This window comes from Bufo gargarizans, chromosome 10 (genome assembly GCF_014858855.1).
Source record: "Bufo gargarizans isolate SCDJY-AF-19 chromosome 10, ASM1485885v1, whole genome shotgun sequence".
NCBI lineage: Eukaryota > Metazoa > Chordata > Amphibia > Anura > Bufonidae > Bufo > Bufo gargarizans.
In genome coordinates, this window is record NC_058089.1 from 129,411,684 (window position 1) to 129,436,433 (window position 24,750).

A 24,750-nucleotide genomic window follows, 5' to 3' on the forward strand; every position below is an offset into this window, starting at 1 on the left:
CACCACTGCTCCCACCACAGGGGCCACACCACTGCTCCCACCACAGGGGCCACACCACTGCACCCACCACAGGGGCCCCACCACTGCTGCATGTCATACAATAAAACCCCCATCATAAAATATAAACTTCTGATACAATATAATCTGTAGAGAAAATGTAATCTCCCCCCAATACATTCTAACCCCGCATTATACATTATCCCCCTCCCATATATTATAACTCCCCTCCCCCATACACTGTAACCCCCTCGGCCCCGGTTGGTCCCCCGCCCCCTCCTCAGTTTCGCCGCCCCCGGCCGCACAGCCCCAGCAGGATGGCCGGGCAGAGCGGGAGCGCGGTGCTGCGCTGTCTGCTGCTCTGCGCCCTGTGTGCGCCCTGCGCCGCCCGGAGCCTGAGCAAGAGGGCGCTGCACCCGAGGGGCCCCGACAAGGACGAGGTAAGGGGGCGGGGGGCACTTACCGAACCTCATCTCCGGGACAGGGCTCCTGTGTGCGCGGTACAACTCCCCTGTGACGGACACTGCACAGTACAACTCCCCTGTGACTGCAGTACAACTCCCCTGTGACAGGCACCGCGCAGTACAACTCCCCTGTGACAGACACCGCGCAGTACAACTCCCCTGTGACAGGCACTGCACAGTACAACTCCCCTGTGACAGGCACTGCGCAGTACAACTCCCCTGTGACAGGCACTGCGCAGTACAACTCCCCTGTGACAGGCACTGCGCAGTACAACTCCCCTGTGACAGACACTGCGCAGTACAACTCCCCTGTGACAGGCACTGCGCAGTACAACTCCCCTGTGACAGACACCGCGCAGTACAACTCCCCTGTGACAGACACTGCACAGTACAACTCCCCTGTGACAGACACTGCACAGTACAACTCCCCTGTGACAGACACCGCGCAGTACAACTCCCCTGTGACAGACACCGCGCAGTACAACTCCCCTGTGACGGGCACTGCACAGTACAACTCCCCTGTGACAGACACTGCACAGTACAACTCCCCTGTGATAGACACCGCGCAGTACAACTCCCCTGTGACAGACACCGCGCAGTACAACTCCCCTGTGACGGGCACTGCACAGTACAACTCCCCTGTGACAGACACCGCGCAGTACAACTCCCCTGTGACAGACACCGCGCAGTACAACTCCCCTGTGACAGACACCGCGCAGTACAACTCCCCTGTGACAGACACTGCGCAGTACAACTCCCCTGTGACAGACACCACGCAGTACAACTCCCCTGTGACAGGCACTGCGCAGTACAACTCCCCTGTGACAGACACCGCGCAGTACAACTCCCCTGTGACAGACACCGCGCAGTACAACTCCCCTGTGACGGGCACTGCACAGTACAACTCCCCTGTGACAGACACTGCACAGTACAACTCCCCTGTGACAGACACCGCGCAGTACAACTCCCCTGTGACAGACACCGCGCAGTACAACTCCCCTGTGACGGGCACTGCACAGTACAACTCCCCTGTGACAGACACTGCACAGTACAACTCCCCTGTGATAGACACCGCGCAGTACAACTCCCCTGTGACAGACACCGCGCAGTACAACTCCCCTGTGACGGGCACTGCACAGTACAACTCCCCTGTGACAGACACCGCGCAGTACAACTCCCCTGTGACAGACACCGCGCAGTACAACTCCCCTGTGACAGACACCGCGCAGTACAACTCCCCTGTGACAGACACTGCGCAGTACAACTCCCCTGTGACAGACACCGCGCAGTACAACTCCCCTGTGACAGGCACTGCGCAGTACAACTCCCCTGTGACAGACACCACGCAGTACAACTCCCCTGTGACAGACACTGCGCAGTACAACTCCCCTGTGACAGACACCGCGCAGTACAACTCCCCTGTGACAGACACCGCGCAGTACAACTCCCCTGTGACAGACACCGCGCAGTACAACTCCCCTGTGACAGACACCGCGCAGTACAACTCCCCTGTGACAGACACCGCGCAGTACAACTCCCCTGTGACAGGCACCAGGTGACATGAAAAACAGGTACCTGAAGCAGAGGCGCCAAGGGGCGGAGGTGAACTTTATGGAACAAATATATATGTGTCTGGGCGTCCTGCTCGTCCACAGCGATGGATCAGGAAAGGCGGCACAAGTGTTTCGGGGGTCAAAGAATTGCCCCCTGTGGAGAAATAGAGGCGGAGAGGAAGAGGAGCCCTGAGCACGCGTCAAAAGAAAGAGAAAACACGGACTAGGCGCCAAACCCCTCAGTCACCATCCGTGATGGGGATTATATTTATATATATATTTTTTTTTTTGATGTATGAAATAAAAAGACCTTCACCTGGGTCCAGTAAAAGAGCTTAGAGTTTAGGAGAACAGCAAACCCTCCAGTGGTGATGTTAGCAAGTGCAAATAATAAAATCAGATGCACTCACTCCACAGGGGGGGGGGGGGGGGGAGGGGGGGGGGGGGAGGGGGGGGGCACTCACTTCACAGGGGGGGAGGGAGGGGGGGCAGTCACCAGGATAAACCCAAGACGCCTGGGACTATTTCCCCCCGGCCAGGATCGCATGTAGGAATATAAATAATTGAACGCCGCCTACACACGTGGCTTCTGGTCAATCATTTTAATAATACGTGGCTCAGCGCGTTTCGGGGGTCTGAAGTCCTCTTCTTCAGGGGTGCTCAGGGTCTGAAGACTTATGTCCTGAGTAAAGGGGCTGAAGACTTATGTCCCGAGTAAAGGGGCTGAAGACTTATGTCCCGAGTAAAGGGGCTGAAGACTTATGTCCCGAGTAAAGGGGCTGAAGACTTATGTCCCGAGTAAAGGGGCTGAAGACTTATGTCCCGAGTAAAGGGGCTGAAGACTTATGTCCCGAGTAAAGGGGCTGAAGACTTATGTCCCGAGTAAAGGGGCTGAAGACTTATGTCCCGAGTAAAGGGGCTGAAAACTTATGTCCCGAGTAAAGGGGCTGAAAACTTATGTCCCGAGTAAAGGGGCTGAAGACTTATGTCCCGAGTAAAGGGGCTGAAAACTTATGTCCCGAGTAAAGGGGCTGAAAACTTATGTCCCGAGTAAAGGGGCTGAAGACTTATGTCCCGAGTAAAGGGGCTGAAGACTTATGTCGTGAGTAAAGGGGCTGAAGACTTATGTCGTGAGTAAAGGGGCTGAAGACTTATGTCCCGAGTAAAGGGGCTGGAAACTTATGTCCCGAGTAAAGGGGCTGAAGACTTATGTCCCGAGTAAAGGGGCTGGAGACTTATGTCCCGAGTAAAGGGGCTGAAGAGTTATGTCCCGAGTAAAGGGGCTGAAGACTTATGTCCCGAGTAAAGGGGCTGAAGACTTATGTCCCGAGTAAAGGGGCTGAAGACTTATGTCCCGAGTAAGGCTACTTTCACACTTGCGGCAGTGTGATCCGGCGGGCAGTTCCGTAGTCGGAACTGGCCGCCGGATCCGCCGATCTGCTGCTGCCTGAAAGCATTTGTGAGACGGATCCGTCTTGTACATTTTTCTCATTGTTACTGATTTGCGCATGCGCATGACGGAACGACGGATCCGGCATTCCGGTATTCTGAATGCCGGATCCGGCGCTAATACATTCCTATGGGAAAAAATGCTGGATCCGGCATTCAGGCAAATCTTCAGTTTTTTTCGTCTGAGATAAAACCGTAACATGCTGCGGTTTTATCTTTTGCCTGATCAGTCAAAATGACTGAACTGAAGACGTCCTGATGCATCCTGAACGGATTACTCTCCATTCAGAATGCAGGGGGATATGCCTGATCAGTTCTTTTCCGATATAGAGCCCCTGTGACGGAACTCAGTGCCGGAAAAGAAAAACACTAGTGTGAAAGTACCCTAAAGGGTCTGAAGACTTATGTCCCGAGTAAAGGGTCTGAAGACTTATGTCCCGAGTAAAGGGGCTGAAGACTTATGTCCTGAGTAAAGGGGCTGAAGACTTATGTCCAGAGTAAAGGGGCTGAAGACTTATGTCCCGAGTAAAGGGGCTGAAGACTTATGTCCTGAGTAAAGGGGCTGAAGACTTATGTCCCGAGTAAAGGGGCCGAAGACTTATGTCCCGAGTAAAGGGTCTGAAGACTTATGTCCCGAGTAAAGGGGCTGAAGACTTATGTCCCGAGTAAAGGGGCTGAAGACTTATGTCCCGAGTAAAGGGGCCGAAGACTTATGTCCCGAGTAAAGGGGCTGAAGACTTATGTCCCGAGTAAAGGGGCTGAAGACTTATGTCCCGAGTAAAGGGGCCGAAGACTTATGTCCCGAGTAAAGGGGCCGAAGACTTATGTCCCGAGTAAAGGGGCTGAAGACTTATGTCCCGAGTAAAGGGTCTGAAGACTTATGTCCCGAGTAAAGGGTCTGAAGACTTATGTCCCGAGTAAAGGGTCTGAAGACTTATGTCCTGAGTAAAGGGGCTGAAGACTTATGTCCCGAGTAAAGGGGCTGAAGACTTATGTCCATATGAGATTTTAGTAACCGTCTGTTCAGACTTTCTCCTTATGGGGGTTGAGGGCAGAATGATCGGGGAAACTTATGGCACAAGGAGCGAGAGAACAAAATGTGAGGAAAGCGAGAGGATGTGAGGACTTTTGCAACGCTCTGTACGCCTGGTATTGATGGGAGGGAGGCTGATATATATGGTGCTCGTTTTGAGCTTCTGATTTTTGACCCCGGTGTCTCGGCTCCTTCTGCAGAAATATTTCCGATAAGGTCTCGTTCACGTGTGTCTCAGATCCGTGTTCTTCAGGTTTTTTCTTCGTCGCTTCGCGCTCCGTTACATGCTCTGTGCACCCGCATGTTCCTGGGAGGAATGGGTTAAACTGGCAGCTCCGTGGCAGCGCGGAGTCCACGGCTGCAGCCCTAATGTACGGCATACACCGAGGCCGGAGCATCCAGGAAATCGTATACAGACAGAGAGGGGGTCAGGGGAGCTTACAATCTACAGGGAACGCCCCTCCTCCATCTCTCCCTCAGTAGTCACCATCATTCTGCAGCTGCTACTGTTCATCCAGAGCTGACTGCTTCATGAATAGAATTTTAGAACTGTAGTAGAGACTGAGGCATGAAACTGCAGAACTGAGGGTGACACCCTCGATGGGCACAGCGATGGCACTGATCCATGGTCGTCACCGAGCAGAAACGGCGGAATATTTGAGGATCGTTTAGGTGACCCCCCCCCGATCTGTGGTGACCTCTGACCCCTGTATATGATGGCGTATGAGTCAGGGAGGGGCGGTGGGCCCTGGTTTTCCGGTGTTTTGTTAGGATGATCCGGCTCAGGTCGCGTCTGGGATCCTTCCCTACGTCGCGGGAGTTCGGATGAGGACACGCTGCTGGTGACATGAGCATAGCGCTGATCCTGGCAGTGCCAGGGGCGGGTGGCGTGGGCGAGGGGGGCACAGCTGGGGACAACTGGGCCCTGCATTCATATGTGAGCAGATACAGAAATATTCCACGTGTGACCTCATCCGCACGTACAGGAGTCGCCCGGTGCCACTGATTCCGCCGCGCACAGCTCTGCTACATCCGCATTGTCGTTTCCAGTGGGCGCCTCTGATGCATCCAGTATTAGAAATGGCTCCGGCCGCGCAATGTCTCCGCCATCTTGGCCTGCGTTTTTGCCAGCTGAGGTGATTACCATGTAAGTGGCGGCGCGTCCTGCGCGGTTAATCGCTGCCTCGTGTGAATGAAGCGCAACAATCTGGTGCAGAATCTGTACTTGTAAATGAGGCAACTGCATGGATAGCAATTCCATAAACCTTCACAGAGCAGCGCATGCACTGTCCACAGAGCTGACAATCTAGTGTTACAGGACTGTCCAGGGTGTCAGACCCCCCCAGATGTTTTCCATGGAGTAAGTATAGCAGTGACTCCCATCATCTCCGCGGCAGCTGCTCCCGAATGTCATGTGATATTCCCATTACTTGTTGTGCAGCGCCCTCTGCCCGTCACTGTTGGTAGTGCGGCCAGGGTCATGTATACAGCTGGGAGACCCCCATGTGCAGACCCTCCTGACTTGTGTCCTCTTTGTCTCCCCAGGACTATGAATACCCGCTGCACCCACACAACACCAACTTTCAGAAGAACGACCGTTGCCCTCCCCCGCCGCAGACCCTGCCGGAGCGCGCCTGCGACGTCCTGAGCTGCAGAGCTGACTCTGAATGTGAGCGCCACAAGCGCTGCTGCTTCAATGGATGCATATACGCCTGCCTGGAGTCCGTGCAGCCCCCTCCAGGTACTGTGCACCCCAAAACCACAGGACGTTGCACCTCCAGATCTGCGGAGAATGGGAGTATTCATCATGTATTAGTTGTGTCTGTTCCTGGGAAAGCTGGATGACAAGGGCTCTGGGAGCTGTAATGGCAGCCACACAACTTTCCCAGGAACAGATAAATATTTATAAAACCTTCTGACGGGCATCTCATGTGGTACAGCTATGACACGTGTGGAGCCCCCAGTGTATGTGTATAATCCGGGCCAATAGCCACCGTGTGCACCGAGCGGGAGGGGAGATGGGGTCTGCGCCCCAGAATCCTCCGCAGTCCTGACAGTGCAGAAAACCAGGCGTGTTTAACCCCTTCCCTGCATTAATCATCATTTACTACACGCTATAGCTGCCGGTGCCTCCTGTGCGCCCCCTGCCTGTCACTGACCACCTCACTTCTGTCATTGTAGTGCTGGACTGGCTGGTGCAGCCCAAACCACGCTGGCTGGGGGGTAACGGCTGGTTACTGGACGGACCCGAGGAAGCATTACAAGGTACAGTCCAGACCCCAGAACTGAGGGGAGATGATGGTGATGATTGGTGAAGATAACAGATGATCACTGGACGTGTCTGGAGATGTTTGGTGATGACTGGTGGTTACTGGTGATGATGACTGTAACGCTGGGTTCAGACCTGAGCGTTCTGAAACGAGCGCTCTGTATGCGCGATTGTACGGGCGTTTACAATCGCGCATACAGAGACAGGGGTGCACACATTGTCGCGCGTTCCCGAATATCTATGTGCGGGAACGCGCGACAAACGCCCAAAAAAAAGCTCAAGCACTTGTTCGAGCGTCGGGCGTTTTACAGCGCGATCGTACGCGCTGTAAAACGCCCAGGTGAGAACTATTCCCATAGGGAATCATTGGTTCTTGTCTGTTGTGCGTTTTACAGCGCGTCGGAACGCGCTGTAAAACGCTCAGGTGTGAACCCAGCGTAAATGTTTGATGATGACTGGAGATGTTTGGTGATGACTGGAGATGTTTGGTTTGTCGGGTTATATAAAAAACCAAATGCTTTATATAAAAATAAAAAAAACTAATGGATCAAAAGAAAGATTATTTAAATTATATTGATCCGTGAGATGGACATAAACATCTCCAAGAGTTTGATCGAGAACCTAATTATTTTGTGCAATCAGTAAAAAACAGGGTACAATCGTCTATGCAAAATATAAATGATTTATTATACAATAATTTAGAATGCAATCAAAAAGTAATCAACGTAAATCTCAATAATATACAATGATATGCAGTACACAGAATTCACCACTATATGGTGCCAACAAAACACTACTCAACCAACACAAGAATATTATGCAATACGGCTTTAAAGTTGTAAGAGATATACAATCAATGGATTATGCGCAGAAACTCAATCAAGAAAATGACAGATACGAGCCCTTGCTCTGCCAAATCTTATGCCCAAACTTGGATAATGGTAGTATTGCAATAAAACTTATAAATGATCAGCTTGATATCGAACTAGGGAATAAATATTCCCATAAGACTGATCTCTTAGAAGCTCTGACAGACGCTCTTCAGTACCTCTTGCTTGAGGTTCTTTTGTTTTGGTTTCGTTCTGTCATCTCGTTTCCCTCTCTCAGCTGTCATCTAGTTTCACTGATTGCATCCCTTTATATCCCCTCCCATACTGCATCACTTTGCGGGTTATACAACTTCCTGGATTGTGCTCACTGCTAGATGCTGCAACTGCTGGTTTTTCAGATAAGTCTTTTCCTTTATTTGTGTTTTCCTGTTGGCTTGATTCTAGGTGACCCTGACTCCCTCTGTATTAAGTGCAGGGAGCCAGTGGTCGAGTCCCCTCACTATTGTAGGGTTTTCAGGTGTCACACAGTCTAGGTACGAGGACATGCAATTTTCTATCATAAAGATCTTTGCATGGGCTGAGCAGTCAGGGAGAGCTCTAGGGCTTTTATAGGGCTCACCCATTTGTTCCTTAGTTTGGGATCAAGTCAGTCGGATCTATATTTATGACTTCTAGTTTTCTGCAACACCATCCATGACACCCCTTTATTCAGTTATATGCATCATAACTAAAATCAGCAAAAATATTGATGTAGCAACTAACGTTACACGTCCACAAATGAGTGGGTATCTGGCTAAGTATCAAGCCAATTAATGTATATCAATACTACATATAAATAAAAATATACGTTACCCAAGGGTCAAGTGATGTGCAGAGTCTGGGGGCAGTCAGCTCTCAAGAGTTTTTCTGATAATCCAAATCTTTCTCCAGAGATCTCCCTTTCTTTCTTTGTTTTTCCCCTTTTTGTGTCCCCCTCCTTTTTTGGTATGTGGTTTCTTAACCAACACTTATCAGATGAGCACACCCTCCTAGTTTGGAACTTTCCAATCATTGTTGGATGGGCGTGTACATTGATAAGGAATGTGACGTCATAACACTACCCAGAATGCACTTTTTCTACTGGTGTAGTGTTACCTGCTCATACCTAGGTGGCAGTGTTGTATAAGCTATAAGCATCATACCATTAAGGGTTAACTCATACATGCCTGACATTTTCAATACTACACACCTCTGACATCTGGAGGCCTTGTCTCAGAGCTGAGGGACAAACTTTGATACATAAATATATACTTTGAGGAACATCTAGACAATGTCACAACCAGACAGCTGAGAAGCTCTGACAGAGGCCTTTCAGAACCTCCCCCTTGAGTTCTGTGTTGTGGTATTCAGCTCCTCCTCTCATTAGCATCTCTCAGCTGTTATGTGTTGGACTAATTGTTTCCCTTTAAAATCTTCCCCAGAATGCTTTTCTGGGCGGCTTATATTTCTTCCTGGAGTATGTGTGCATGCCCATCTGGTTCTCCTCTCCTCCACAAAGTTAAGTGTTACACTGTTATCTGTTATTTTCTGTTTGCTGGATCCCAGGTGACCCTGACTCCCTCCGTGTCTGGTGTAGGGAGCCGGTGGTCGTGTCCCCTCACTATTGTAGGGTGCTCAGGGCTTTATAGTCAAGGTTCGTGGATATGCAAACCTCCACCATTTGGATCTATGCATAGGCTGAGCAGCCAGGGAAAGTGCCAGGTCTTATACAGGGGTCTCCCTTTCGTTCCTTAGCTTTTGGATTCAGCGAGACATTTATGCATGTTGTTTTGCCTTGTTTCCTGTACACCGTCCGTGACATTATAAGCCGCCAAAACCGTCTTAAGCATGGATCCGGTTTCACTTTTGGCTGAACGCTTCCAGGGTCTTTCATTGGAGGTAGCTGACCTCCGTAAGACTTTTTCTCAGCTTCAAGTGACCGGTTCAGCTTGCGTTCATGGAGCTTGTTCTGAGCCTAAGATCTCGCTCCCGGATACGTTCTCCGGGGGTAGTGAGAATTTTGTGCGTTTTAGAGAGGCTTGCAAACTCCATTTTCGCCTTCTTCCCCATTCTTCTGGTGATGAGGAACGGAGGGTGGGGATCATTATATCGCTGCTCAGGGGTAACGCTCAGTCCTGGGCCTTTTCGCTGCCGGAGGGGGCACGGCCCCTCCGTTCAGTGGATGAATTCTTTTTAGCCCTGGGTCAGATATATGATGATCCGGGTCGTATTGCTCTGGCGGAGTCTAGACTACGTCTCCTATGCCAGGGTAAACAATCCGCAGAAATATACTGCTCAGAATTTCGGAGATGGGCAGCTGATACTGGTTGGAATGATGCTGCACTCCGAAGTCAATTTTGCCATGGTCTTTCAGAGGGATTGAAAGATGCATTTGCCTTTCATGAAAGGCCTATTTCTTTGGACTCTGCTATGTCTCAGGCCGTTCGTATTGACAGGCGTCTTAGAGAGAGAGGAGAGATCTCTCCTTCCTGTCATACTCGGTCCCAGGACTGTGCAGCGGTCCCATTCTCTGCGCAGGGGTCTCAGTCGCTGTCAGCCCCTTCTGAGCAGGAGCCCATGCAGCTGGGGTTGATTGCTTCTGACAATAGAAGATTCAGCCCGCATGGGAGGGTTTGTTTTTGTTGTGGAGGTATTAATCATTTGGCAAATATTTGTCCCTCTAGGAGATTCAGGCAGTTCTCTGGGTATAATAAAGAAACAAAGAGGAAAAAATCTTTGAAAAATGTTCCGTCTGTTACTATTGGCAGGATTGAGGCGGAGATTGAAGATTTTCCGTTTGCTTGTAGTTCCCGTTTTGTCCTGCCGGCTAGGGTGGCGCTAGAGAGCAAGAACATTTTTTGTGAGATTTTTGTGGATAGTGGAGCAGCGGTCAATCTCATTGATAATCACTTTGCGATAACTCATGGTTTCCAGGTGTGCGCTTTGAGAAAGGATATTCCTGTATTTGCTATCGATTCCGCTCCACTTTCTCAGAAATCATTAAAGGGCATAGTTCACAATATACGTTTAATTGTGAGTGATGCTCATGTTGAGGATGTGTCATGTTTCGTCCTTAGCGGTTTGCCCACCCCTCTGGTGTTGGGGCTGCCCTGGCTCACTAAGCATAACCCCACCATTGATTGGCAAGCGAAGCAAATAAATGGTTGGAGTGACTTTTGCAGAGAGAATTGCCTCATGACATCTGTTTCTGAGGTTGCTACTAAGACTATACCATCTTTTCTCTCTGAATTTTCGGATGTCTTCTCTGAGAGTGGAGTTCAGGATTTGCCCCCGCACAGGGAGTACGATTGCCCTATTAATCTCATCCCAGACGCTAAGCTGCCTAAATCTCGGTTATACAATCTTTCCCAACCTGAAAGGGTCGCTATGCGTGCTTATATCTCTGAGAGTCTGAGAAAGGGACACATACGACCCTCGAAGTCACCTGTTGCCGCTGGTTTTTTCTTTGTTAAGAAAAAAGATGGTTCTTTAAGACCTTGTCTGGATTTCAGGGAGCTGAACAATATCACAATTCGTGACCCTTATCCGCTTCCTCTGATCCCGGACCTGTTTAACCAGGTTGTTGGGGCTAAAGTCTTTTCCAAATTAGATCTAAGAGGGGCATACAACCTGGTCAGGGTCAGAGAAGGAGACGAATGGAAGACGGCCTTCAATACCCCTGAGGGCCATTTTGAGAATTTGGTTATGCCTTTTGGTTTGATGAATGCTCCGGCCGTTTTTCAGCATTTCGTGAACAGCATTTTTTATCATTTGATGGGAAAATTTGTATTGGTGTATTTGGATGACATTTTGATTTTTTCTCCCGATTTCAAAACTCATAAGGAACATTTACGTCAGGTCTTGCTCATCCTGCGGGAGAATAAATTATACGCGAAACTGGAAAAATGTGTGTTTGCGGTTCCAGAAATTCAATTTCTGGGGTTTCTTCTCTCCGCTTCTGGTTTTCGCATGGACCCCGAGAAGGTCCGCGCTGTGCTTGAGTGGGAGCTTCCTGAGAATCAGAAGGCGCTGATGCGTTTTTTGGGCTTTGCCAATTATTACAGGAAGTTCATCTTGAATTATTCTTCTATTGTTAAACCACTCACTGATATGACCAGAAAGGGGGTAGATTTTTCTTCTTGGTCAGTAGAGGCGCGTAAGGCTTTTTCTGATATCAAGGAGAGTTTTGCTTCCGCTCCCATCTTGGTGCAACCTGATGTTTCGTTACCCTTCATAGTTGAGGTTGATGCTTCTGAGGTGGGTGTGGGGGCGGTCTTGTCTCAGGGTTCCTCTCCTGCCAATTGGCGACCGTGTGCCTTTTTCTCAAGAAAACTCTCCTCCGCAGAGAGAAATTACGATGTGGGAGATAGGGAATTGTTGGCCATCAAGTTGGCTTTTGAGGAATGGCGCCATTGGCTAGAGGGAGCCAGACACCCTATTACCGTATTTACTGACCATAAAAATCTGGCCTACTTGGAGTCAGCCAAGCGTCTGAACCCGAGACAGGCCAGATGGTCGTTGTTCTTTTCTAGGTTTAATTTTGTTGTCACGTTCCGCCCTGGAGTTAAGAATGTGAAGGCAGATGCCCTGTCACGTTGTTTTCCGGGAGGCGGGAATTTTGAAGACCCGGGTCCCATTTTGGCTGAAGGTGTGGTGGTCTCTGCTCTTTTTCCTGAATTGGAGGCAGAGGTGCAGGCAGCCCAGTCAGAGGCTACTGATCTTTGTCCTCCTGGGAGGTTGTTTGTGCCTCTCGCTTTAAGACACAAGATTTTTAAAGAACACCACGATACGGTCCTTGCTGGGCACCCGGGGGTAAGAGCCACACTGGATCTCATCGCTCGGAGATTCTGGTGGCCTGCGCTTCGTAAGTCGGTTGAGGGTTTTGTGGCAGCCTGCGAGACTTGCGCTCGTGCCAAAGTCCCTCATTCACGGCCATCAGGTCCTCTCCTTCCCTTACCCATTCCTTCCCGTCCTTGGACACATCTGTCCATGGACTTTATCACGGACCTGCCTCGTTCCTCGGGGAAGACTGTGATTCTGGTGGTGGTGGACCGTTTTAGCAAAATGGTGCATTTCATCCCTTTTCCTGGTTTGCCCAATGCTAAGACGCTGGCGCAGGCATTTGTTGATCACATTGTCAAATTGCACGGTATTCCTTCAGACATAGTCTCTGATAGGGGCACGCAGTTTGTTTCCAGATTCTGGAAGGCTTTCTGTTCTCGCTTGGGGGTTCGGTTGTCATTCTCTTCTGCTTTCCACCCGCAGTCAAATGGCCAGACAGAGCGCGTCAATCAGAATCTGGAGACATATCTGCGCTGTTTTGTGGCGGAGAATCAAGAGGATTGGTGTTCTTTTTTGTCCCTTGCTGAGTTTGCTTTAAATAACCGTCGTCAGGAGTCCTCTGATAAGTCACCATTTTCTGGTGCATATGGGTTTCATCCACAGTTTGGGACTTTCTCGGGAGAGGGGTCTTCTGGTTTACCTGATGAGGACAGATTCTCCTCGTCTTTGTCATCTATTTGGCAAAAGATTCAGGATAATCTAAAGAGCATGACTGAGAGATATAAGCGTGTGGCTGATAAGAGACGTGTGCTTGGTCCGGACCTGAATGTTGGTGATCTGGTGTGGTTGTCTACCAAGAATATCAAATTGAAGGTTCCCTCCTGGAAGTTGGGTCCTAGGTTTATTGGGCCTTACAAAATCCTGTCTGTCATCAATCCTGTTGCATACCGTCTTGATCTTCCTCAGACTTGGAAGATCCATAATGTTTTTCATAAGTCCTTATTGAAACCTTATGTTCAACCCATTGTACCCTCGCCTTTGCCTCCTCCTCCGATTATGGTTGATGGGAATCTTGAATTTCAGGTCTCTAGGATTGTGGATTCTCGTCTTGTCCGCGGTTCTCTTCAGTACCTTGTTCACTGGGAGGGGTATGGTCCTGAGGAGAGGATGTGGGTCTCAGTGTCGGACATTAAAGCCTCTCGTCTCATCAAGGCTTTCCATAGGTCCCATCCTGAGAAGGTGGGTTCTGAGTGTCCGGAGTCCACTCGTAGAGGGAGGGGTACTGTCACAACCAGACAGCTGAGAAGCTCTGACAGAGGCCTTTCAGAACCTCCCCCTTGAGTTCTGTGTTGTGGTATTCAGCTCCTCCTCTCATTAGCATCTCTCAGCTGTTATGTGTTGGACTAATTGTTTCCCTTTAAAATCTTCCCCAGAATGCTTTTCTGGGCGGCTTATATTTCTTCCTGGAGTATGTGTGCATGCCCATCTGGTTCTCCTCTCCTCCACAAAGTTAAGTGTTACACTGTTATCTGTTATTTTCTGTTTGCTGGATCCCAGGTGACCCTGACTCCCTCCGTGTCTGGTGTAGGGAGCCGGTGGTCGTGTCCCCTCACTATTGTAGGGTGCTCAGGGCTTTATAGTCAAGGTTCGTGGATATGCATACCTCCACCATTTGGATCTATGCATAGGCTGAGCAGCCAGGGAAAGTGCCAGGTCTTATACAGGGGTCTCCCTTTCGTTCCTTAGCTTTTGGATTCAGCGAGACATTTATGCATGTTGTTTTGCCTTGTTACCTGTACACATTTCGTGACAGACAATTCTCATGGAATTCATGTTCAGATAAGAAATACGATGAAGCCTCTAAATCTGCAGGTGTTGTGTATCTTCTAACTGTCTAAATGTATAATACATTGTTACAATAGCACTAGCTCTTTGAATGGCGCAGTAATCTTCCCATGGACTTTCTTTGGCCTACATTAAAAATCCATACAAAATAGTCAATATAAACCAACATTGCTCTTAAAGGCAAGGAATATCCATTATAACTACAGTAGAATACTCATATATAAATGTTTACACCCAGGAAAAGGCACAACAGGTGACTGGAGATGTTTGGTGATGACTGGTGGACATTGATGATGACTGGAGATGTTTGGTAGGGACTAATGATGACTGGAAATGTTTGGTGGGGACTGATGATGACTGGAGATGTTTGGTGATGACTGGTGGACACTCATCATGACTGGAGATCTTTGGTGATGTTTGGTGGGGACTGATGATGACTGGAGATGTTTGGTGATGACTGGTGGACACTCATCATGACTGGAGATCTTTGGTGATGTTTGGTGAGGACTGATGATGACTGGAGATGTTTGGTGGTTTACTAGTGGTGACTGGAGATGTTTGGTGGTTTACTGGTGGTGACTGGAGATGTTTGGTGAAGACTGGTAGACACTGATGATGACTGGAGATGTTTGGTGATGACTGTTGGACACTGATGATGACTGGAGGTGTTTGGTGGGGACTGATGATGACTGGAGATGTTTGGTGGTGACTGGAGATGTTTGGTGGTTTACTAGTGGTGACTGGAGATGTTTGGTGATTACAGGTGGTGACTGGAGATGTTAAGGGGTTTACTGGTGGTGACTGGAGATGTTTGGTGAAAACTGGTGGACACTGATGATGACTGGAGATGTTTGGTGGGGACTGGTGATGACTGGAGATGTTTGATGATGACTGGTGGTGACTGGAGAGGTTTGGTGATGACTGGTGGTGACTGGAGATGTTTGGTGATTTACTAGTGGTGACTGGAGATGTTTGGTGGTTTACTGGTGGTGACTGGAGATGTTTGGTGAAGACTGGTGGACACTGATGATTACTGGAGATGTTTGTTGATGATTTGAGGTGGCAATAATGGAAACCTTTCATTTGTCTGAGACTTGTCTCTTTGCTCACAGCGGAGGCCTGCAGCACGACAGAGGACGGGGACGAGCCGCTGCACTGCCCCACAGGGTACGAGTGCCATATAATTAACCCCGGCAGCCCAGCTGAGGGCATCCCAAACAGAGGGCAGTGCATCAAGCAGAGGGGTAACTCAGGTCAGTATGAGAAGAAACTACCAGGTTTGTCTGTTCCTGGGAAAGCTGGGAGACTCACAGCATTTCAGCTCTCACAGTGGTTGTCATCCAGCTTCCCCAGGATCCTGAACTCGCTGCGGTATAAGATCCATTCTGGGATTGAGGAGGTGGATGACATCTCCTGTTTGAGCGGCTCTAATGTTGGCTGGTTGTCACCCAGCTTTCCTAGAAGCAGAGCAGAGTCCTGTGGATGATGGGAAGGTGATGTCTGCTTCGTCCCCATCGCTCCCTGAATCCATTGCTTATCTTTGTTTTATTCCAGATGGGAGGAGCCTGCGGCACAAATACCCGAAGGAGCATCACGGTGAGTGCGCAGGCGCTGCGCTGTAAATAAAGCTGCATCCTTGTAGAAGACACTGTGCTTCCTCACAAGATCACTGCCTGCAGTCACTGAATGGAACATTATTGTTTACACCCAGAGACTGGAAACCTGTCCTGATCTAATACCTCATACAGCAGAGGGTTTGTTACAGTGTTCATGTCATTTCCATGTCTCATTTACAATAATAGAGAGTGATAGCACATGTGAGACCACCAGAGAGGTGCAGCTCCGAGGGAGAGCCCCCATAATCCTCTACACTTGTAGTCTCCTGTTCTGATGGTTTGTTGCAATGTATCAGTACAGGTGAGGTGTATCAGTCTGGGGCTGCTCTGCTGATATTCTGGGTGGTCAGCGATAGATGGCGGCAGCGTCTGACTGCGATCACAGAATCCCGTTGTCATGGTCTCCGTGTATTGTTGGCGGGTATAATAATATAATGGCGTCTCTTGTTGCAGGCGGGAATTATAACAACATGGTGGTCACAGTCGATAAGCAGAGCCAGAGACAGCTCGGCTAGAGGTAAGTACACGCGCCCGCATTGTTTGATGGCGTTGGCGTGCGTTTAAACCTTATACTTCTGCCTATGGGTGTTATTCCAATTTTTCCTACGCCGCCCCCTACTGGAGGGAGATTGCATCTTTTAAGGCGACTTTTTGAAAAGCTGCAGTCGATAAATCTGCTCTACTCACACCCAGAGCTGCTGTAAAACTCTGGTCTATAAACCTCACTGATTAAATGTGCCCGACAAAAGGGTAGTATGAAAATAAACAACTCCTTTATTGATGGCCACACAAGAGGATGTAAACCGCGCGCGTTCCAGGGTGGAACGCACATCGTCACTTCCTGTTTTGTCGAGCCGCTAATATGTAGACAAATGTAGTCAAAAACGGTAAAATAATCACAGAAGTCGTTCCTACGCTGGTTACGATGTGGGAGAAATAAGGTAAGTAGTGTGTAGCGTTGAACAGAGAAAAGCAACTAAGTGATGTGCCGGCGAACCGGACGTGACGTGCGTTCCACCGTGGACCGCAGTGACCGGAAGTGACGCCCTAGGCAGGCAGACAAGAGAGAGAACCTCTTGGGGACATTGTGCTAATATAAGCATCTAATCACAACGACGGTGAATAAGTCTATCATAATAGCTAAACATCTCATATGTAAACACGCAACAAGTGACTATGAGCAAAACAAATATATAACACAAATGAAAGTGCACATGGAGGTAGGAACAGACGGAACATAATTGTTTCACACGGTCATAACTCCCCAAAATTCATAAATATTAAAGTCATAGATAAATAAATAAAAGTGAGTGCGAATAGCAGCGTCGGTTCATATCCAATGTACTGATATATGGGTTGTTTCTTGATGTAAACCGACATTGTAGATAACGGACGATTCAATGTTCTACAGAAAAAATCTAAAGAATAAAATTACTAAAAAGAAATATATTAAAAAACATCCTGTGTGAATAAAAACGGGTATCGGGCTACCCAAACCATCAATAACCCACTCATGGTAGAAACCCCCACAAATACAGATACTAGAAGTGCACAATGCATCTATGTCTGTGTCTGGAACACCCCGATATATGAATTACAAGAAGGGGAAAACTCAGACTTTCATTAAGGCCGTAGGGAGCCGCGGGGTCAACTCGAAAATCCACTCAACCTCTCTTTGTGGAAGCAGATGTTTCCAGCGGCCTCCGCTGCTACCTGCACAGATTCTATCCATCCCCCTCACCTTTAAGAGAGAATCGTCGCAGGAATGAGGTGTCTTACAATGTCGGGGAATGGTCTTCAGACTGGCAATGTCTTCTTCGTCCTCTGCTGCCTGTATACCCAAAACGCGCTCTCTGCTTCGTCGTTTCAGCTCCCGTGATGTTAGGCCTACGTATAGAAGTTGACAAGGACAGCTGGCGACATACATTACGCCAACCGTATCACATGTAACAGTATGAGTGGTTTGGTACTCTGTGGCCTGAGGCGTCCCAAAAGGCTGTTGTAGACAAGATGTTGGGGCATGCTACACATTTGCCGCATGGGCGACATCCGCATTTGGGGCCTGTTGAGCCAAATAGTCTACTAGGATTAATATCCTGATGGTGACTGTGAACCAATACATCGCGGAGATTCTTCTCTCGTCGATAGGTTATTGATGGATATGTTGGTAGAGATTTCTTCGCAGTGTGATCCATCAGTAAGACATTCCAATGGTTATTGAGAATAGATGCTACTTCCATGTGGCCAGAGTTAAATGATGTCATGAATCGCACCTTGTCCCATCTGGACTCCTGTGAGGAGGGTCGGTTGTAGAGGAGGGTTTCTCTCTTGGAGTGTTTTGTCTTTGATATCCTCTTCCGAGTACAGATTCACTGTATCCTCTTTCTAGAAAGCTTCCATAGAATTCTTTAGCCCGTACCTCAAATTCGCTATCACGAGAGCAAATTGTTCTCAACCGTAAAAACTGCCCTATTGGTTTACTGTTCACCAATTTTTTAGGGTGTGCCGATTTGGCATGAAGGAGGCTATTAACCGAGGTCGGCTTACGAAAGAGATCCGTATATATATATATCCATCGTCTTCTACTCGTAAGAGGACATCCAAAAACTCCATGTTGTTTCGTCCCGCCTTGTATATAAGGTGAATATTCAGATCATTGTTATTCAAGGATGCCATGAAGGTTTGTAGATCTCCCAAGGTACCCTGCCATATAATAAGTACATCATCAATATACCGATCCCACAAGTGTACCTTCTCAATCTGAGTCACAGGTTCTGTCAAGAAAATCCCCCTCTCCTACAGCCCCAGGAAAAGGTTCGCGTATGAGGGTGCACCAGACGCCCCCATCGCGGTCCCCTGGAGCTGTAGGTAGAAGGATCCCTTGAACATAAAGATGTACCTTGGGAGATCTACAGACCTTCATGGCATCCTTGAATAACAATGATCTGAATATTCACCTTACATACAAGGCGGGACGAAACAACATGGAGTTTTTGGATCCTCTTACGAGTAGAAGATGATGGATATATATATGTCATGGTCTTACCTTCTTACTGTTCTCCTTCGTTTGACATGTGCTGGCGGCCATCTTGGTTTCTGGGTTTCTTGTAGCCTCCCACCCTGCGGCTTCTCCTTCCCACTGGGAGGAGCTGGATGCCTAGCTCATATATATAGGAGGTCTGTGGCTTCAGTTCCTTGCTTGGTCCTCCTGTGTTCACATGCTTCTAAGACTGCTGCTGCTTCTGGTTCCTGATCCTGGCCTCGTCTGACTACCCCGTTGGTTCCTGATCCTGGCTTCGTCTGACTACCCTGCTGGTTCCTGATCCAGGCTTCGTCTGACTACCCCCCTGGTTCCTGACCTCTGTCTACGCAAGACCCTGCTTCGGTTTAGCCATCCGTTTGGACTTTTGCTTACAGCTTGATTTTCAATAAAGCCTTCTTATTTCCACTTATCTCTTGTTGTACGTCTGGTTCATGGTTCCATGACAATATATATATATACGGATCTCTTTCGTAAGCCGACCTCGGTTAATAGCCTCCTTCATGCCAAATCAGCACACCCTAAAAAATTGGTGAACAGTAAACCAATAGGGCAGTTTTTACGGTTGAGAAGAACTTGCTCTCGTGATAGCGAATTTGAGGTACGGGCTAAAGAATTATATGGAAGATTTCTAGAGAGAGGATACAGTGAATCTGTACTCGGAAGAGGATATCAAAGACAAAACACTCCAAGAGAGAAACCCTCCTCTACAACCGACCCTCCTCACAGGAGTCCAGATGGGACAAGGTGCGATTCATGACATCATTTAGCTCTGGCCACATGGAAGAAGCATCTATTCTCAATAACCATTGGAATGTCTTACTGATGGATCACACTGCGAAGAGATCTCTACCAACATATCCATCAATAACCTATCGACGAGAGAAGAATCTCCGCGATGTATTGGTTCACAGTCACCATCAGGATATTAATCCTAGTAGACTATTTGGCTCAAAAGGCCCCAAATGGGGATGTCGCCCATGCGGCAAATGTGTAGCATGCCCCAACATCTTGTCTACAACAGCCTTTTGGGACGCCTCAGGCCACAGAGTACCAAACCACTCATACTGTTACATGTGATACGGTTGGCGTAATGTATGTCGCCAGCTGTCCTTGTCAACCTCTGTACGTAGGCCTAACATCACGGGAGCTGAAACGACGAAGCAGAGAGCGCGTTTTGGGTATACAGGCAGCAGAGGACGAAGAAGACATTGCCAGTCTGAAGACCATTCCCCGACATTGTAAGACACCTCATTCCTGCGACGATTCTCTCTTAAAGGTGAGGGGGATGGATAGAATCTGTGCAGGTAGCAGCGGAGGCCGCTGGAAACGTCCGCTTGCACAAAGAGAGGTTAAGGCTACTTTCACACTTGCGGCAGTGTGATCCGGCGGGCAGTTCCGTCGTCGGAACTGGCCGCTGGATCCGCCGATCTGCTGCTGACTGAAAGCATTTGTGAGACGGATCCGTCTCTCCGCTTGTCATGCGGACCGACGGATCCGTCTTGTATATTTTTCTCATTTTTACTGATCTGTGCATGCGCATGCCGGAACGACGGATCCGGCTTTCCGGTATTCTGAATGCCGGATCGGGCGCTAATACATTCCTATGGGAAAAAATGCCGGATCCGGCGTTCAGGCATGTCTTCAGTTTTTTTCGCCCGGAGAGAAAACCGTAGCATGCTACGGTTTTTTCTTTTGCCTGATCAGTCAAAACGACTGAACTGAAGACATCCTGATGCATCCTGGACGGATCGCTCTCCATTCAGAATGCAGGGGATATGCCTGATCAGTTCTTTTCCGGTATAGAGCCCCTGTGACGGAACTCTATGCCGGAAAAGAAAAACGCAAGTGTGAAAGTAGCCTAAGTGGATTTTCGAGTTGACCCCGCGGCTCCCTACGGCCTTAATGAAAGTCTGAGTTTTTCCCTTCTTGTAATTCATATATCGGGGTGTTCCAGACACAGACATAGATGCATCGTGCACTTCTAGTATCTGTATTTGTGGGGGTTTCTACCATGAGTGGGTTATAGATGGTTTGGGTAGCCCGATACCCGTTTTTATTCACACAGGATGTTTTTTAATATATTTCTTTTTAGTAATTTTATTCTTTAGATTTTTTCTGTAGAACATTGAATCGTCCGTTATCTACAATGTCGGTTCACATCAAGAAACAACCCATATATCAGTACATTGGATATGAACCGACGCTGCTATTCGCACTCACTTTTATTTATTTATTTATGACTTTAATACTTATGAATTTTGGTGAGTTATGACCGTGTGAAACAATTATGTTCCGTCTGTTCCTACCTCCATGTGCACTTTCATTTATGTTATATATTTGTTTTACTCATAGTCACTGATTAGATGCTTATATTAGCACTTATAAGGTCATTTTTTAAGCAGCACAATGTCCCCAAGAGGTTCTCTCTCTTGTCTGCCTGCCTAGGGCGTCACTTCCGGTCACTGCGGTCCACGGTGGAACGCACGTCACGTCCGGTTCGCCGGCACATCACTTAGTTGCTTTTCTCTGTTCAATGCTACACACCACTTACCTTATTTCTCCCACATCGTAACCAGCGTAGGAACGACTTCTGTGATTATTTTACCATTTTTGACTACATTTGTCTACATATTAGCGGTTCGACTAAACAGGAAGTGACGATGTGCGTTCCACCCTGGAACGCGGGCGGTTTACATCCTCTTGTGTGGCCACACACCATCAGACACACCAAGAGAATTTAATCTTGTTCATTAACATACATGTAAAAAGCCCTGCTGATCACTACATCCACATATCCCCTGAGGACGCTAGCGCGACACGTGCGTCGGGGTGTCTAGGACCTCACCTGGTTAGTATACGTTACTATCCCCATACTTTGGATATGCACTTGGCACTTTATATACCGTACTGCTGAAGTCTGTTATATCCTATTACTGTGACACTGTGGTATATGGGATGGTATAGGCCTTTGCTTTAGCATGTTTGCATGAGGACAGCAGTTATATCCTATCATTATTCTGGGATTTGGGTCCCTAGTTTTTGTCCTGTGTATTTTATCGCCTCTGTATATGTTATTATATGTATCAATAAAGGAGTTCTTTATTTTCATACTACCTTCTTGTCGTGCACATTTAATCGGGGAGGTTTATAGTATAGCATTGTGCATGGCACCTTAGCTTTATACAACTATATCTAATAGGTGGAAAACTCTGGTCTATGCCACCCTGCTGTCTGAAGGGGGGGGCGCATCAGGCTGAGCTTTCACAATGCACTGCTTACTTCAGAACTGTGACTGCAGCTTTGGATGTGACTGGAGAATAAGTCATGGACAGCGCAGGATTTACATGCTTTTTCTGTCAATTTTCCAGTGACTTGCATATGGAGGTGGCCGTCACTTCTGAAAACTTCCGCAATTCTCCAATATCCATTTTATTCAGTTTCTCACCATTTTTAAGATCTCTATTTGTTGTCAGTGAATGAGAACATTCTTGCTGCCAACCGGGATCTGGAAGCCCATGGTGCCCTAACACTTCTCACAGCTGAGGGTTTGTTACTGTTGTATCCAGTCTATCTCCCTCCTGTCTTGATAACGTGTTACATTTTACCTGCACTGATACATTGTATCAGTCTGTGTACGTCACAGAGGATTGTTTGGACTGATACATTGTGACAAATCCGAGAGGCATTAGCTCAGAATAGGTTCTCAGCCTCTTTATGAAAACAGCAGTTTTCATTCACGGATAGCAAGCAGAGATCTTGAAAATGGCGACTCCACTGACCAGTACAGCAGTGGTCTGATGGTGTGTTTTGTGTCTTGTATGTACAGGTAGTCAGTGACCCCCTATAGAGGACGTATAGAGCGCTATCAGCCATGTTCCTGGTGCGACGACGAGAGCCGCAGTGCCTTACGCCCATCCCTGCGCCGCGGCCGCCATCTCCTACTGACCAATTAGATGAAGGCTGAAGCTGCGGCAGAGACTTGGCTTTTTTGTATCTTCCAGAATCGGCAACTGCGCAAATAATGAAGCGTGAAACCAAAAGAGCAAAAAAATACAAAGAGATTGAAATGTGAAAAAAAATTAAATTAGGTTTCCTCTCTATTCCGCACGGAGCGCCAGCGGCCCGGCGAGGGGGCGGAGCAGTAATCGCCAAATATTGTAGGAGGAGCTCAGCGCCAAATCTAAATAAAGCTTTGATGTTTGAAGCTGTTTCCCATTTGTGTGTTTTCAAGGAAACCGCCAGCAGAAAATGGCGAACATGCCATCACCGTCACTTGCCGCGGATTTCTATCGTGCCGCGTCCCGTCTTGCGGAGTTGGGGGTCACATATAAGGCAAAAATACAATGCAACAGCTTTCTGCAAACCAAATAAAGTACAAAAACGTATTCTAATGCTAATGCTATGCTTATTATGTAAAGTGAGATGCTTGGCAGATACATTTTGTACAAAATTACTTGGGCCCGTCTGCCGCACGTCAAGGCGATCTCTGTAAGACGGGAACCCAACGCTAAATCCTACCTGTTATGTGCCCAAATAATTTTGTACAAAATGTATCTGCCAAGCATCTCTACTTTACATAATAAGCATAGCATTAGCATCAGAATACTTCTCTGTACTTTATTTGGTTTGCAGAGAGCTGTTACATTGCATTTTTCACTTTGTGTTTTCAGACACAGCAACGTGCACCTGCGCATTGCGATGTGGTGACTGACCCCCTTTTTTTTTTTCTTCACATATAAGGAGACTTCAGATCTCCGTTTCATTTTCTGTTCTTAGTTGTAAAAACTGTCTAATTCCTACTGCCCCCCAGGGCTGGCTCTGTTCTGAGTAGTGAGTTGCACCACATTTTGCCTAATTTCCGCTCACTTCTGCCACGTTTTCATGCACACACACTAATTAGACCAGTCTTCGTGAATACGAACCTGTCGTACTGATAAAGAACCACTAGAGGTCAGACTAACGCCAATACGCAGTCTAATTTGTGAACTGCTTGACAGGTGAAGCAAATCCGACTGTCTAATTGGGTTTGGGAAACGTGCCCCAGACGCAAACACTTTAGTAAATGAGCCCCAATAGGAAAATGTTGGTGAGTTTTGAATGTGGATTTTGCAGCTGAAGACGCCCGTTTCCTGCTTTTGGTGCATTGGTGGCAGTTTTTAACCCTTAAAAACTTGGACCTCGCTCCTAAATAGGTGCAGGTGGGTGAAAACTGAGACTTCCAGTTTGTAGAGTAAATTCTCGCTAATACTGATATATCACGTCACACCTTTCAATATGGCGGATTTCAAAACGGCAGCTGAAAATATTTATTCCAGGAAATAATGCAGCCTCCTCCCCAAATATATCCCCAAATATACACATGTACACTGCTAGTGCCCTGTACACACCTGTATATACTGCTAGTGCGCTGTATGCACCTGTATATACTGCTAGTGCCCTGTACACACCTGTATATACTGCTAGTGCCCTGTACACACCTGTATATACTGCTAGTGTCCTGTACACACCGGTATATACTGCTAGTGTCCTGTGCACACCTGTATATACTGCTAGTGTCCTGTACACACCGGTATATACTGCTAGTGTCCTGTGCACACCTGTATATACTGCTAGTGCCCTGTACACACCTGTATATACTGCTAGTGCCCTGTACACACCTGTATATACTGCTAGTGCCCTGTACACACCTGTATATACTGCTAGTGCCCTGTATATACTGCTAGTGCCCTGTACACACCTGTATATACTGCTAGTGCCCTGTACACACCTGTATATACTGCTAGTGCCCTGTACACACCTGTATATACTGCTAGTGCCCTGTATATACTGCTAGACTGCTAGTGTCCTGTAC

At 47.9% G+C, this 24,750-nt stretch overlaps 1 protein-coding gene across 1 annotated transcript; it reads left to right on the plus strand.

Annotated features, from left to right (window-relative positions):
* WFDC1 (WAP four-disulfide core domain 1) lies at nt 1–23,103 on the plus strand. Its single transcript, XM_044270328.1, has 7 exons — nt 1–437; nt 6,042–6,237; nt 6,678–6,761; nt 15,353–15,493; nt 15,795–15,836; nt 16,310–16,373; nt 22,726–23,103. The coding sequence occupies exons 1-6, from the start codon at nt 315–317 to the stop codon at nt 16,369–16,371; spliced, it is 648 nt and encodes a 215-aa protein (XP_044126263.1). The 5' UTR covers nt 1–314; the 3' UTR covers nt 16,372–16,373; nt 22,726–23,103.
* Nucleotides 23,104–24,750: the final 1,647 nt, after the last annotated feature.